A 15,331-nucleotide genomic window follows, 5' to 3' on the forward strand; every position below is an offset into this window, starting at 1 on the left:
TGAAGGAAAATAAATGTGCTTCTTTTATTACCCAGAGAGATGTTACTGGACTATCATTAAAGTATCTTTTGCTGAAGAATTATAATCACAATGCTTAAAATCTTAGTTTCTAAGAATATATTTAAGACTGACCCTATTACTGAGCTTACTCATGTTTAAAACCCCAATGAGCTTGAGCAAGGTGGTCTTGGGAACTCCATTAGTCTCCAGGGGCTTTACATGTTCCCAGAGCAAGTGCAAATTCTTTACCAGGGAGTCTCAGCAAGGATAAGCTAGGTGGTGCCACAGTAAGGAAAAAGCCCCTATAGAATGAGTTTCTACCCATTCTACACGATCAAAATCAGACAGCAAAGAGATGTGCCCTTCATGTCCACTGTGGACCCTGGTTGTTGGAGCTGCCACCATTTCAAACAGTACCTCACTTCGGCAGAGGGAAGTTATGGAGATGCGTCACCAGGGTTGAATGCTCCAGCCATTTCTGTCCACAGTCACAGGTCAGAGACTGTCTAGGACCACAGAGGGAGGTGCCTCCCTCCCCCGGGGCATCTAGGAGAGCCGCTCTCAGTGCTATCCGACAGGGTGTCTGGACCCTTCCTTTTGCTCCAGCTTCATTTTCCTTCTGTGACCAGAGCAGCTCATGGTACACGATTAGGAATGTGCACTATGGGCTTTTGAGTCTGTGTGTGGAGAAAGTGGGAGAAATTCCCTAGAAAGAAAGAGAGGGTAAAAACAAGTTGGTTTTAAATGAGGCAATGACCCTAATCATTGAATTACTTGAACTTCTGGGCTGATCATGCCAATGGAACTAGTAGGGCCTTGGCTAGTCCGCAGGATGCCTTCCGCTGGGGGATGCAGCCCTGCTACACAAGGAAAGTTTGATGAGCTGCGTGCAGCCTCTACCTAGTCCCTGGTCAGGCACTCATCTTCAGTGGAAAGCTTGCCCAACCCTACATGGAGGGTAACCAACTAATCCAGTTGAAAGTCCTATAACCTGGGAATACCCTCAGTCCTGGGTGAACAGAAATGGATGGTCACCCTATCTATAGGGTAGCCCTGGGTACCAGTAGTGGTTATTTGTACTTGGAGCCCATCAAGTCTATTCCACTAGGTTACCCATTTATTTGGGCATAGCTAGCGTGTTAGTCTGCTTTTCATCACTAGGACAAAATGGCTCACATAGCAACTTAAAGGTGGAAAGATCTCTTTTGGCTCATGGTTTCAGGGGTGTCAGTCCATGGTTGTCTGGCTCCGCTGCTTTGGGCCCGAGTGAGACTGAACATCAGGAAGGGGACAGTGGAGGAAAGCTGCTCAGCCGTGACAGTTAGGAAGCTGACAAAGAAAAGGGGCTGGGGACGAGAGGCATCCTTCCAGGGCACACCTCTGGTGACGGACTTCCTCCATGTCCATCCCCTCCCCATAATGCCGTCAGCTGTGGACTAATGGATCAGGACACTGATGAGCTCAGGGCCCTCACGATCCAATCACTTCCCAAAGCCCCACCTCTGCACACTGCTGCACTGGGGACCCAGACTTCAACACATGAGCCACTGGGGAACATGCCAGATCCAAATCCTAATAGCTAGCATAATGAAGAGACCAGGAGGAACACTCAGAACTGAGCTGGAGCCCCAGTTCTGCTACTGGCTGGCCTTGAGACCTCAGGCAGGGCTGGGGGCATGGCCTAGACCTCAGGCAAGCTCCCTGCTCTTCTGGAACTTCCTCCATCATCCATGAAATGGAAGAAGATAATGCCCACCTCCTTGGGATGTTGTGAGACTCCTTTATAGAGCCAAGGTCTGCCAAAGAGCAGACAGGGCCTGGCAGCCTTGCAGGAAGAGTCAGTCAGTTGGGGTTGATCATTTGGTGGAAGGAAGCCACATTCCCAGGTCAGCGAACCCGCCAGTCAGGAAGCTTGTACAGAGTGTCATAGCATCAATCAGTAATCCCTCTGAGCAGACAGGACTTCAGCTCCACTTAACAAGTTAGCAAGCTACAAATTAAAGAGCCAGGAGACGCTTTTAATAATTAACCTGAGCTTTAACTGGAGACCTCTATTCCTTTGAGCTGATTAATTGACTAGTCAATTCTCAGATCACTAGTGGGAAGTAGGAATTTAAACCTCTTCCTTCTGGGGCCATGGCTGGTTGTATGCAGATATGACCTTACCAACAGGGCAATTCCCACACTGGAGAAGCCGCCATTCATGGTGGGGGTGTCTGAAGTTCAAGTGGGATGTTTCAAGTTTGTTGCACATTCTTCAAAGCCAGTGCAGCAAGGGTTAACTTCCATGATTCACATTACACGTCCATGGCCACCTTTACACAGGCCTATTTCCCCTCTCCACCACTGCCCTCTTGCCTCCCCCTATGCAATTTCCTCAGGACAACCACCCTAATAAGACCAAATCTCCTGCTCCACAGTGAGGATCGCTGGGAAGGCGAGTCAGCTAAGGAGACACCTTTATGCAGCAGATCTGCACAAAGGGAAGCTGCATCAGGAAGGCAGCAGTGGTGGACACTGTACTGGATGTGCTTGCCCGTCCAGAGATCTCTCATCTGCATGTCCACAATCACAGACAAGGGACAGCCTCCTAGCTCAGGGTGAACCTCGAACCTCACGAACTCACATAGGCTAGCTTCCTGCCTGCAGGACCAAAGCCCGCCCGTCAACAAGTCACAACCTCCACTCTACCGCGGCTCCCATCTGAATCCCTACCCTAGAGACACCCAGCAGAAGAGCTTTATGTACGGGTCAGGGACTCAGCTCCTGTTTAGCATTTGCTAGGCCCTAGGTTTGGTCCTGGGCCCTCAGAGAGAGAGAGAGAGAGAGAGGAGTCATATATACAGCAACAAACTAAAATCACATAGGCTACCTCACTCTTTTTCTGTAAATATGAACAGGGGTCAGGTGAGGGGAGGGACAACCTGGTTCCATATAAAGACCTTCCACTCATCCTCTGCCCCTACTTCCTCGCTGCCTCCTGACATATACTGTAAGCTGCAATTTCTCTACCTGTATTCTCTGGCAACGCTCTACTCTCAGTTCTTCATGGTCCAGAGTGTGGTGGGATCCCTTGTTTGGGATCACCTTTGACCCTCATGTCCTCCTCTACCCCACCCCCTTTTTTTGTTTTGGTACTGGGGACTGAACCCAGGGGCGCCTAACCATTGAGACACATCCCCAGTCCTTTTGTGTATTTATTTGGAGATGAGGTCTTACTGAGTTGCTTAAGGTCTCACTAAGTTACTGAGGCTGGCTTTGAACTCATGATCCTCCTGTCTCAGCCTCCTGAGCCGCTGGAATTACGGGTGTGAACCACCATGCCTGGCAGCCCCCTTTTTTTTGTCTGAATTTCAACCAGGTCCCAAGTAACAAGGGAAGTAAACTCTGCACCTGATCTGATGCTTTGAACCAGAAGCCCGAAGATGTCTAAGCGATGTGAATTGGTCAAGTAATGAAAAATGAGTATCTTAAGTTCCAGTTTCTCCATTTCATTTGAAGGGAGTACAGTCACCTGTTTGACTGTGTATGGTCAGAACTGTTTACAAGGCTAAAATGTGGGCCAAATCAACCAGACTCTAGACCTGCCAATTCTGAGGACTTACGGTATCTTATTTGATAAATATTGTAGAGGAGTTTTGTAACTCATTAATCATCATTAATGAATGGTGTTCACTCTCCCTTACCTTTTTTCCCCTTCCAATGATGAAACCAAGAAACCAAATGCAAAAAATTGGATGCTCTGGAAAGACAGCAGCAATTATATGGGATACTGCTGCTTAACTGCATTGGTACTAATTAATATCAGTGGGGTTCTCTCAACTTACTGATGAAGCATTTAAGCAGAAGCATGGCCTGCCTGTGTTTCAAATACTGTCTCTTTGTCAGTTGAATGTAAACACTGTGCTCTTGTTGGCTGGGATTGGACCAGGGGCCTCTCATATATTCTATACCATCAAGCTACACCCCAGCCCACAAATACCACCTTTCTGCATATTCCTAATAATCAGCACCTACACATCTCTCCTCTGTAACAGCCTACAGTGTGTCATGAGTGGAAAACTGTAGAGGTTCTGAGCAAGGTGTGCAGATCTGAGGGTCCTGGAAGGAGACGCTCCTTTGAAAGGTGGTGGGTTCAGCCGCTTTTTGCAAGGAAGACTGGTCCACAGTCTGTGATAAGGAAGGAACCCGTTCCTTCCAGGCTGGCCCTCTTCAGGGACATGTCTCCTACTACAATTGTCATCAACTGAAACTTCCTTCCAATGTTTGTTTATTGGAAGGAAGTTCTAGTCTGGAGGTATAGCTTAGAGATAGAGATAGACCATTTGCTTAGCATGCATGAAGCCCTGGGTTCATGCTCCTCAACGCTGAAAAAAAAAGTTTTTATCTTGCAAGAGTTAAGCAGGAAGCTCTCAAACTGGACTTTGTCTTCCACCACTATCACCAGTAACTGCTACCCAATCACTGTGTAAAGGAGACCTTTCACTGTCAGGTCTGCTACCAGGATCTTCCCCTGGTATGAAGGATCAGACTTCATCTGCCATTCTTTAATAATAGTCTTTGACTTTCTAACTCTCTGGGACAAAGATTTTTGTTTATCTCTACAAATGATCTTAGAGGCATTAGTCATGAGGGAAAAGCTTAGGTTGTTTGCTTATTATGGGATGCTGTAATAAAAACCAATCTGGGTTTTTAGCCTATTTGACGGAAGCCAGGTCTATAAATGTGACTGATTTGAAATGTGCTCTGAGTGGAAAGAACACAGGCTTTGGCATTATTCCCACTGAAGTAGACCCAACCAGACAAGTCTAGAGAAACTAGGCCGGAATCAAGAGTGGCCAGAAAAAAAATCAGTTGCCCTGGGAAGCGAACACAGGGAGCTGTGGATATATTTAAACTGAGTCACATGACCAGACTCTACTTAGGCAGAAGTAAAACATGTTTTCCTTTAAATGATTAAACTTAGTTGAACTTAGTTCAAGGAAAATTTCCTTCCCTCTGATTTTTTTTTTTTTTTTCCAGGCTTAAAGAGTTTCAAGATGAAATTTGTTTTCTTAAAGAGAAAACTTGTATCAATAGCTTCCAAACTATACACATCTGTGGACTTGGAACACCCAAATACATCAAAATGTATTTGGCCACATCTCCTACATCTGGATGGTTAAGAAAGCATATTTTTTTAAAAACCAAGAACACTTTCTGTTCTCTTGATAATAAAAACAAATGGACATGGATTTGGGCCTTATGTTCATTCCATTTTCTCGAACATAATGTCTGCTCCTGAAGTGATAAAATAGTAAAGTTTCATTCTATGGTTAGGAAACTGCAGCCAAAATTCCATTTTCACAGTCGTTCTGCAAGTCAGTCTGGATTGGGGTTAATGTTAAGTCAAGATGTGAGAACTAAACCCAGGACATCTGAATTGCCCTGCCTTGGAAAAGTTGGGGTTTAAGGGGAAGTGGGAACGGAAGGAGATAAGCACGGTCAAGTAAAATATAGGAACCACCAACGGTAAAGATCACTGGGCTTGGAGTGTTTCCTACTCTAAGTTCAAGGTTAGTGTTTGTTTGTTTTTCTTTTTTGTGCCCTTTTTTAAACCCATGACCAAAGTCTAGAATTGTGATCGTTACCTCTTGGTATTTCCTTTGTGCTGGGGTGGGGCAGGGCAGAGGGATGCTTTCTCTGGTTAAAATTTTTTATCTCTCCTAAAAGTGATTACTGTGCGGGGAGTTTTGATCAGACTCCGCATTCAGGCGCTCGGTCTCTGATGAGGCGAGAGGAAAAGGAAGCGGAAGGCTGGACAGGACGCTGTGGTCCCGGTAGGGTCGCGCTCCTTCCCGCGGTCCTGCTCAGGTCCGTCTGAGCTGGGGAACGGAGGGCGGCGAGGCCTTGCGAATTCATCATTTTACTCCGTCCTAAGACATTTCTACCCGCTCCCCAATTTAAGGTGTGAGAATCTAAGACTCCAAAGGGCGAGGGGTAGCTCGCCCCCGCCTCTACGCTGCTGGGGGCCCGGCCGAGGCGCCCCCACGCTCCCACCACCCGGCGCAGGCCCGTCGGTGCGCTCCCAAGGAGGAGCGAGCCCAGGCCGCGTCCCCGCCCAGGCTGCGGGCCCCGAGGGTTTTCGGTTCTTCCAGGCCCCCGGGGCCCTGCAACGCGAACGTGCCCGGGCTGGACGCGAGGCGGAGGGAGGCGAGAGGGGACGAAGGAGGCCGGGCCGCCACCCTGCCCCGGGGTCCCCGCCTCGCCTCCCTAGGGTTGGGATCGCATCCAAATGTCTGCACTTCCCACCGTGGTGTCCTCGCCCCCAAGTGTACTCATCCCCCTTCCAAGCTGCCCCCCTCCGGTGTCCTCGCCCCCCACCCCTGACCGTCCCCCGGGTGTCCTTGCCCCTCACCCATGCTCCCTCACCCAGGACCCCCGTGGTCCTCGCCCCCCTCCAGTGTCCTCACCCCATCCATGCCCACCCCCGGGCGTCCTCGCCTCCTCCAGTGTCCTCACCCCGACCCATGCCCGTCCCCGGGAGTCCTCGCCCCCTCCAGTGTCCTCACCCGGACCCATGCCCGTCCCCGGGCGTCCTCGCCCCCTCCAGTGTCCTCACCCCGACCCATGCCCGTCCCCGGGCGTCCTCGCCCCCTCCAGTGTCCTCACCCCGACCCATGCCCGTCCCCGGGCGTCCTCGCCCCCTCCAGTGTCCTCACCCGGACCCATGCCCGCCCCCGGGCGTCCTCCGCAGCGGCCCCGCGGCTTCCCCGGTCTGGCCCGGGTACTTGGCCAGCCGGGCCCGGAGTTCGCGACCACGCCCTCGGGACGCGCCCCGGCCCCACGCTGTCCCGCGCCTCCCCCTCGTCCCGGGCACTCCCCCGGCCCCGCGTCCCTCCTCTGGCCCCCGCCGCGCTCCCCCTCCAGGCCGCGCCCCCGCGCCGGGCCTGCTCGCGCTCGGGGCCGGCGGCGGCGGGCGTGCCATGGGCAGCGGCAGCAGCCGGAGCGGCCGGACCCTGAGGCAGCGGCTCGGCACCGACAGCGGCGCGTCTGGACCGGGCTCGGCAGCGCCGGAGGGCGGGGCGGCGACGGCGGCGACGGCCGAGGCCCCGGGGACAGGCGTGGCGGCGGCGCAGGAGGCGGCCGGCCACGACCCCCGCCTCGCGGCGCCCCCCGACGGCCGGGAGGAGACCCTGCGCCTGCTGGACCAGCTGCTGGCCGAGTCGGCGGCCTGGGGCCCTCAGGAACCCGCCCCGCGCGGCGCGGCCCGGCCCCGACCTGCCGCGGGCACCCGCAGCGCGGTGAGTGTGGGAGCGGCCGCCCCCGCTGCACCGACCTCGGCCCGCGTCCCTGCCCGCGGGCCTCCCCCACCGAGGCCTCCGTCGCCGAGTCCGCGGCGGCTTCTCCCGCCCGCGCGGCGCCTCTGCCCGCCTGGCTCACCCCGCGTGTCCCCACCGAGTCCCCACAGGTTCCTGGTCTTTCCCTAACCCCTCTGCTGCCTCCCTCGGTGCAGGTCTGTCCCCATTTGGGGCGATCTCCCTGGGAGCAGGCGGGAAGGATGGACGTCCCCTGGCCGACACCCGCCCCGCTTCCCTGGAGCGCACCTGGCTTTCCCTCCCCGGCTGGCGCGCCCGCCCTCAAAGGGCGGCATCCTCGCAGCCCAGGTGGGAACCGGCCTGCAGTCTGGCCTTTCCTCAAGGCCTCCACCCTGGCCCTGCCGACACTGTGTGGGAGGAGGTGCTAAGTGGGCGGACAGCCGGCCAAACAGTGGTTCAAAAACGCCCTGCCGCGTCCATGCATCCGATCTCTGCTCGCTGGTCAGTCAATTCCCATTTTACTGGCTATTTTTACGATGCTGCGGAATCTCTTTTTAGCTTCCTTATTCTCCCTTCCAGAGCACTTGTAATAACAGCCCTGCTGTTCTAGAAAAACAATACCGACCAGCGCTCTGGTTTGGCAAGTCTTCGCTCCAGCAGAGCTGATGACCGGGATCGCAGCAGCAGCTCCCGGGCTGGAGAAGGACGCCAGAGGCAGCACCCTTCTCCCCGAGCCCCCAGCCCTGGCCTGACAACTGGGCGCCAGGTCGGGGAATGCTCTCCTGGGCGGCTCTGCGCAAGGGAACCCTGGGAAGGCCTCAGGGAGGTTGGGAGAGGGACGGTCGGTGGACACAGTCCTCAGAGACTCCCCTTTGCTTCTCAGGTCCCCTGCCACCCTGCTAATGGCTTTTAAAAAGGAAAAGTGAGCTGCAGAGAATAGGACTGAATTATATAACAAGATTCCTTTCAGACTACATCAGCCTTCAGTTATATAACACTAAAAAACAGACCAACAGTTGAGAGATTTGGGGAAGATTCTGAATAGCCAGGAAGTAATTTTTTCAGTGTTTATTTTCAAATGCTTGGAAAACTTCAGAGGGAAAAACTGCAAGAATGGATTTTCCCTCTGACTCTGAGTATCTAGTGCCTGCTCAGTCTCAGGTACTCCTAGGGACTCCTGGGCATCTCCCAGGTAGGGCCTAGTTCTGGGTGCTAGAGATGAAGATAGATGCACACCCAGCTGGTCCTAAAGAGGTCTGAAGTCCGAGGGGAGAAAGATCTCCGGATAAAAAGAAGGAATGCCATGTGGTCAGCGATCTGTATCCACACCAGGGAGCAACTAGGCATTCCCAAAGGCCTAGTTGAACTGAGCCTGGAAAGGGTCTGTGGACATTTGCCGGGTGAACAAAAGGAAAAGAAGGTTCTGGAAGGAGGCCTATGCACAGGTGATGGTGGCCAGCATGTAGTGCTGGTGTGTAGGGTGAAAAGGTCTTCTGCATGTGTGCTGTGCCCAGGGTATATCATGCTAAGGGTACCCCGTCAGGGGCTTTGAACTTCACCATGAAATTTGTGGGTGTCTTTTTTTTGGCTCCTAGTGATTGAACCCAGGGACACTGTATCACTGAGCTACATCCCCAGTAAATTTTTTTTTTTTTTTTTTTTTTTGAGACAGTCTTGCTAAGTTGCTGAGGCTGGCCTCAAACTTGTGATCCTCTGCCTCAACCTCTGAGTAGCTGGGATTACAGGTGCGTACCACCATACCCAGCACTTTGAAGGGTTAGGGGAGCCACACTTTGTATTGTAGGAAGATGACAACAGCAGAGTGAGGAGAATGAACTGGACAGAGGAAGGCAGGGGCACTGTGACCAACTGGGACCACTCCAGTCTCCAGGTGAGCAAGTCCTGGACCCAAGCAGTAGAAGGAAGAGGCTTGGGATGGAGTCAGGTGGTGTGAAGGCAGCCAGCGGGTTTCCAATCCCAGGGTGCCTTGTTGGTATCCCATATACCATGAATGTTTCTTGAATAAATGAATGAATGAATCCTGGACTCCTAGATTATTAGGTCAGTGAGGGGACCCTTGAGCCCAGTTCCTTATTTTCAGGCCCAGGGAGGCAAGGTACAAAGTGAGAGGCCTCATAACCCAGTGGCTACAGGCCCCACCACACACTGGCAGGCCGCATTCACACCTCTGTGCTCTGCAGTTGGCACCCTTGGATTGATTGCCTCCACGCCACGCAGCTGACAACTCTCTGGGTTATTAAGACACCACTGAGCTAGGAGAGAATGGGGAGACTGATGAGAAGGGATTGAAACCCCTGGTAGAAGCTGGCCTTCTTTAGAACGTGTGAAAGAATGGCCTAGAGAACAGAGGAGGCTTGCCTGACTGCGGGCCTGTATAGCACTGTTCTGAGTCTTTGCAGGAAGGAAGGAAGAAAGCCTTTCTAGTGGTCCGACATGTAGGAGGGCTGAGGTGTTCTTCATAACAGAACATCAGAACTCAGTGACCGTTTACCTTTTAAACACCCACATTTGAAACTTGTAACCACTGTTGACAAGAATGTTGTAGAGACTATGTGTATCCCTGAGTCATTCTGAATACTATGTTATACTTGTAGCTAGTATTTTAATGAGCACTTGGGTCTCAGACATGTATTAACTCTTTCCATCTTCACTCCATATTTTAAATATATTTTTATTTTAATTAGTTTATAGTAATTAAACACATTTATGGGGCATGGTGTGATATTTTAGTACCTGTATAGACTATATAATAATCAGATCAAGGTAATCAGCATATCTACCACAATAGGTAAATATCCTTTCATTGTGTTGGGGATATTTAAAATTCCTTCTACTAGCTATTTTGAAATATATAGTTAATGGTTTGGTATTTATTCTGCTGTGTGGCAGAACATTGGGAGTTTTCCTCCTATCTAGCCACACGCCTGTGCCCATTAAACGTCTTCTCTCCATCTCTCCTCATCCACCATTATTATTATCCATTTTTACAGATGAGAGGAAACAGAGGCACAGAGAGATTATGTAACTTGACAAAAGGCACCCAGGTATGGAAGAGCAGAGATGAGAACCCAGTCATTCTGCACCCACATCCCGTGCAGACGGCCATGGCACCGTGACGGTGGCGTGGTGTTGTCTTTCTGTTCTTCCTTCTCCCTCCCATTTGCAGCTTTCACCTTGGCCTTGGTCATCCTCCCTCAGCCACCCACTTGCTGTGTGTTCTGCAGTCCTCTCTGAGCTGCTGCAGCTGGGGCAGAGAAGCAACATCAGGGCCCATGTTGGGCTTCATGGAAGGAAAAGCCTCTGAATTAGGGCCTCGCCTGGTTCCTCCCTGGCCTGGACAGTCGTGGCTGCAGTCACCAGTGTCATGGCAATTATCTTAGCTGCACAAGCCTTCTCTGTTGGCTCACTTTGTGCTGTTCTTGATCTAGTTGTTGCTGGATAAGAATGAAATATTGTCACAGTGTATCTAAAACTGGGAATTTTAATGAATAATTTTTAGAAGTATTTAAATCAATAATTTAAAAAACAGGGACTTGCCCTGGGCACAAGGCCCTGGGTTTGATCCCCAGCACTGCAAAGAAAAAAAAAAATTAAACTCTCTAATCATGGATATTTTTCAGCATCATGAACTGAGATAAGTTACCCATTATGTTTTGGTAGAAGCCCCTGTCCATTAAACAATTTTTTATATGTGAACCATAACACTTGGTAATTTGACACTAAGTCAGAGGATTTTTCACTCTTTGTAAGCTTAGGAAGAGTTGTGAACAGATTCGATGTAAAATACACATGTAACTCTCCATTGTACATGTGTACAGTAGTAGCTCTCCATTGGGGTCACACTGCAAATCCTCATGACCAGGAAATTTAGGATCTCTTGGGAAGAAACAGGATTAAGAGACCCTGGCCATAGGTAAACCTGTGACAGTCTGTGTGTCTAGGTCTATATCTGTATTCATTAAAATGTAACACTTGAGACAGTTAACCAAATAGCAAGAGCATCCCTGTTGTCCAGTTCAGTTCCATACATTCTGGTATCGAGGCAGATCAGCTAGAGAAAACATTTCCCCGTTTTAGCACCTGCTCACTGGAGAGATGCTCACAAAATAATTTTGCTTCATTGCAGATACTATGTGGACTGAAAAGAGAGAAGGACAAAGAAACGTGTTAGGCCCAGACTTTGTGTTAAGGGCCTTATTCAGTATGTATTCATTATCTCATTTCCTCCATCCGTAACAGCCTTTGGAAATAGGTAGCACTTTCTCTCTTTTACAGAGGAAACCATTTTGGCCCTGAGAGGTTAGAATCTCTTGCAAAGTTGCCTAGCCAATACACGGGGAGTCACAGTTATACCTGTCTGCCAGGCTCCAGCCTGTGGTTAGATAATCCAGAATGTTCATGTCTTTTCCATTTTCCTCCAGGTATTTCAGATGAAAGGCAGATCCAACACTTTGAATGATTCTACTTAAAACAATGATGCTGATAACTTCCAGTTGTGCTTTCTTTTTGTTGGGGGCGGGTACTGAGAGTTAAACACTCAGGGGCACTTGACCACTGAGCCGTATCCCCAGCTCTATTTTGTACTTTATTTGAGACAGGGACTCACTGAGTTGCTTAGTGCCTCAATTTTACTGAGGCTGGCTTTGAACTCACGATCCTCCTGCCTCAGCCTCCTGAGACGGTGGGATTATAGGCGTGCAACACCACGCCCGGCTCCTATTGTTCCAGACTGTATAATTTTTTAAAATCCATTAATTCCTAGTGTTTTGTAATTCTATCACTTTTGCCTCCAGCAAATTAAGGACTTTATTTATGAAGAATCTTCTTGCTCCCATCCTACCCCCCGAATGTCAGTTTCAGCAGCTTACTCATCCACGTGTCTGCTTAGAGGTGGTACCGTTTCTACTAAAAGTTGTACAGATTCATAACTGTCTCTAGATGGCATTCGTTTACTTGGGAAATTTCATGAGACTTGATAGCTGGTTGTGTTGGGGGCAAAGGCAGAAGAACAAAAGAAGAGAGAGAGAGAGATGTGTGTGTAGAGAAGTATCCTCCATTGGCCACTGTTCCTTAAGGATGTTCCAAGAGCCAGCTCTTCATATATGTCCTCTTGCTGAGCAGAGCGGGTGTCCCCTCCCCAGCTCCGTTTCACAGGAAGGACTGAGGCCCAGGGAGGCTGTGAACTTGGCCAGGGTGGTGTGGCTTCAGGAACCGCCCAGGTCTTTCTGACTGTGAACACTCCCTCGGTGCTAGTGCTGGGGATTAACCTCTCTTAGTAGGACTGTGCGGCCCTCCCTGAAGACTGCTTCTGCACCGCAAAGTTTGGGCTCACTTTTTATTCTTATTTTGCCTTAGGCCGTGGCTTGTTAATTAAAATCATGGTGGAAAAAATAGGTGTGCTTTCTTTTAAATGTTTAGTTTTTAAATTAAAATGGGTAATATATAAGCACCTGAGAAAAAATTTTGTTCCTGCTTGTTCTGTCCAGTAAAATGTGAAAGTGATCTTACTGAGGGATATTTTAAAATATGAGCACTATCTTACTTTTACTTTATAATAAATATAAAGGAATAAATATTCATGGTAGGAAAATGTGAAAACAAATTTATGAAGAAAGGAAGTGCAGCTTGCTCCTGGTTTACCCTCCATGCATCTCACTGGTAGTATTTTGAGTTATTCCTTCCATTGTCTTCTCCCTTTTCTCTGTATCTTGGGTCAGGCTTCTACAATATTCCAGGCTGGTGGGGAGCTAGAAGTTGTCTATGTTTTATTATTCCTAAATATTTGATTAAAATTAGAATAGGTAATATGCTTGCACATGAGGAAAATCTAAAAGGGACACTGAAAAGAGAGTTTCCCTTCCACCTTCGTCCCTCACCTGCCCCCAGGTTCCTTCTTCAGAGACAATCCCCTCCTCAAGCTCCTGCGGGTCCTCCACCTGCCTTCTAGCAAGCCAGGTGTGCACGCGAGACTGCCCAGGGGGCAGGAGGCATTCAGCAGAGAGACGCTGGGGACCCGGTGAGGTGGGCCAGTGATAGCCACAAGCACCAGAGGGTGTGTCTATCTAGAAAGACGCCAGGCTCCCTGCTGTGTAGTTGGTAGGTACTGATGCGGCAGCTGAGAGAGGCTGCTTTGTACCCGTCAGGGTGGACAAGTTCTGCGGGCCGTCAGACACTCCTCCTGCCACCACAGGAAGCCGTGGGAGCTGGAGTGGAAAGGTTGTGACATCAGCCTTAGATAGAGGCTGATGTGGGGGGGTGACGAGGGAGGGGGCGCACACAGGTGCGTGGGGAAGGGCGCTGGGCCTGGGACCTGGACCGCATTACAGTGAAGGGAAGGGCCTTCAGCTCCAAGATCCACGAGAACAGTTAAGATTTAATACACTAGAGACACCTCCTGGAGGTGGGGGCTGGCCCAGGCCACCCCAGAGAGCAGGACGGGGCTGCTGCAGCAGGACAGGAGGCCCGGCCCGTAGGGTCAGGACTGCCGTCTCCTGCTGCTGGCCTTGGTGGAGTCTACAGAGGACTGGCCCACGCACCTGCTGGAGAGGTGCTGCCCAAGAATTTGTAGCATAGGCGCTTTGGGTTCCTACAGGGATCAGATGCCACCAACTGTGGTGAGGAGGGTCAGAACAGTGGTTTGAACAGAATAAAGGTTCTTTGACCACTAAATGCCTTGAGCTCATTACCCAGGAAGGAAGGCACCCAGCCCGAGGCCTCCATAGCAAATTCCTGTTGACCTCTGCCTCCCCAAGGTAGATACCCAGGACCTGGTTAGTTCTCCATATTGTTAGCATCCAAGCAGACTGGAGCCCAGGAGGCCTAAGAGAACGTTCAGTCACACTTTAGTATTTACACCCCAGAACTTTTGGGGCGCAACAGGTGACTGTTTAAGTTCCCAGGCAGCACTAGGGCTCAACAGGAACATGGATGTGGCATCTGTCATCACACCCACACTGGCTGGGCCAGCGGGAGGGTGCCGGGGTCTGGAGATCAGGTGCCCTTCGTCCATCCCCTGCCAGCTGGACAAGTCTTTAGAACCCGAGTCTAGTGTTGTCCCCTGCAGACTCGGTTCCTGGGGGAGCGGAGGCTTTTGTGCGAAGGCGAGCGAAAGCGTTTTATAAGGTGCTAAGAGGCTCGGCAAGTGCAAGGCGGTGCGTTTTCCTCCCACCGCACAGTCTCAGCCTCCTTGATCCCCCTTGCCTTCCCTCGGTGACTCTGGAAACACCTCCCCAAACGCAAGGGCCTCACTGGTGGACCTGCCCGGGACTGGCGGTGTCGCTAGGGCTGTTTCTCCAGAGCGTCTTCTGGAACAAGCCCTGGCTCAGCCCCTGCGCACCTGCGCCTCCGCCCCGCTGCGGGCGAAGCCCCGCCGCTTCCCGCCAGGAACCCGACCAGCTTCGGCGCAGGGAGGACAGTGCCCTCTGGTGCCGAGCCGTGGAGCCCGGCTGGCAAAACGGAATTGCCGAAACTGGGAGGCTGGGTACCTGGAAGTCCATTTTACCCTTCTCTCTACTGTACGTTGAAAAAAACAAAGACTAAAACCCAAATCTTGGCTTCGAAGAAAGGTGACTTTTAGGGAGGGTGGCAGCGCATCCAGACATTGGGAGGGAGGAAGAGGACAGCTGCTGAGGCGCTGGCAGCATGCGGGACCTCACCAACACTGCGCTGCAGCAGACCAGGGCTGGGAGGCAGGGATCCCTCACCCGCACGTGTGCAAAGCGGACACCGGGCTATAGTGGCCAAGCAGATCAGGGGTTGCCTGGGGTGGGGGCAGAAGGAAGGAAGGAGGCACTACAGAGGGGCGCAGGAGAAGTTTTGGGGGCCGCGAGTTTGCTGAGCGTCTTGGTTGTGTTGGGTGTTTAGTGGATGTGGGTGATATCCGTGCTTCGGTCAAAGCCTACCAGCTCCTGTTCTTTGACCATGGCCGTGTGTGCGGTGCCGGTTACACGGTGTAATTGCTGCGTGTGCATGTATACATACAAAGCTCTTAGAAGGGCGCTGGGCACTGGGGA

General features: G+C 51.2%; 1 protein-coding gene and 1 long non-coding RNA gene across 4 annotated transcripts in view; one reads left to right on the plus strand and one right to left on the minus strand.

The window, feature by feature from the left end:
- LOC306644518 lies at nt 1–9,132 on the minus strand. 3 transcript variants are annotated; one of them, XR_013759406.1, is made up of 3 exons: nt 7,587–9,132; nt 1,757–5,764; nt 1–706 (listed from the first exon to the last, which is right to left on the minus strand). It is a non-coding gene; the product is annotated as an uncharacterized lncRNA (long non-coding RNA). The 3 variants fall into 3 exon arrangements; XR_013759405.1 differs by having other exon boundaries at nt 1–1,990; XR_013759407.1 differs by having other exon boundaries at nt 1–5,764.
- CYS1 (cystin 1) overlaps nt 6,811–15,331 on the plus strand; it is a 21,293-nt gene continuing 12,772 nt past the window's right edge. The window contains exon 1 of the mRNA XM_079111584.1: nt 6,811–7,283. Coding sequence (XP_078967710.1) covers nt 6,966–7,283 — 318 coding nt within the window. The 5' untranslated portion in view covers nt 6,811–6,965. The remainder of the gene's footprint in view (nt 7,284–15,331) is intronic.

The sequence above is a fragment of the Sciurus vulgaris genome (genome assembly GCF_902686455.1).
Source record: "Sciurus vulgaris genome assembly, chromosome: 14".
Taxonomy (NCBI): domain Eukaryota; kingdom Metazoa; phylum Chordata; class Mammalia; order Rodentia; family Sciuridae; genus Sciurus; species Sciurus vulgaris.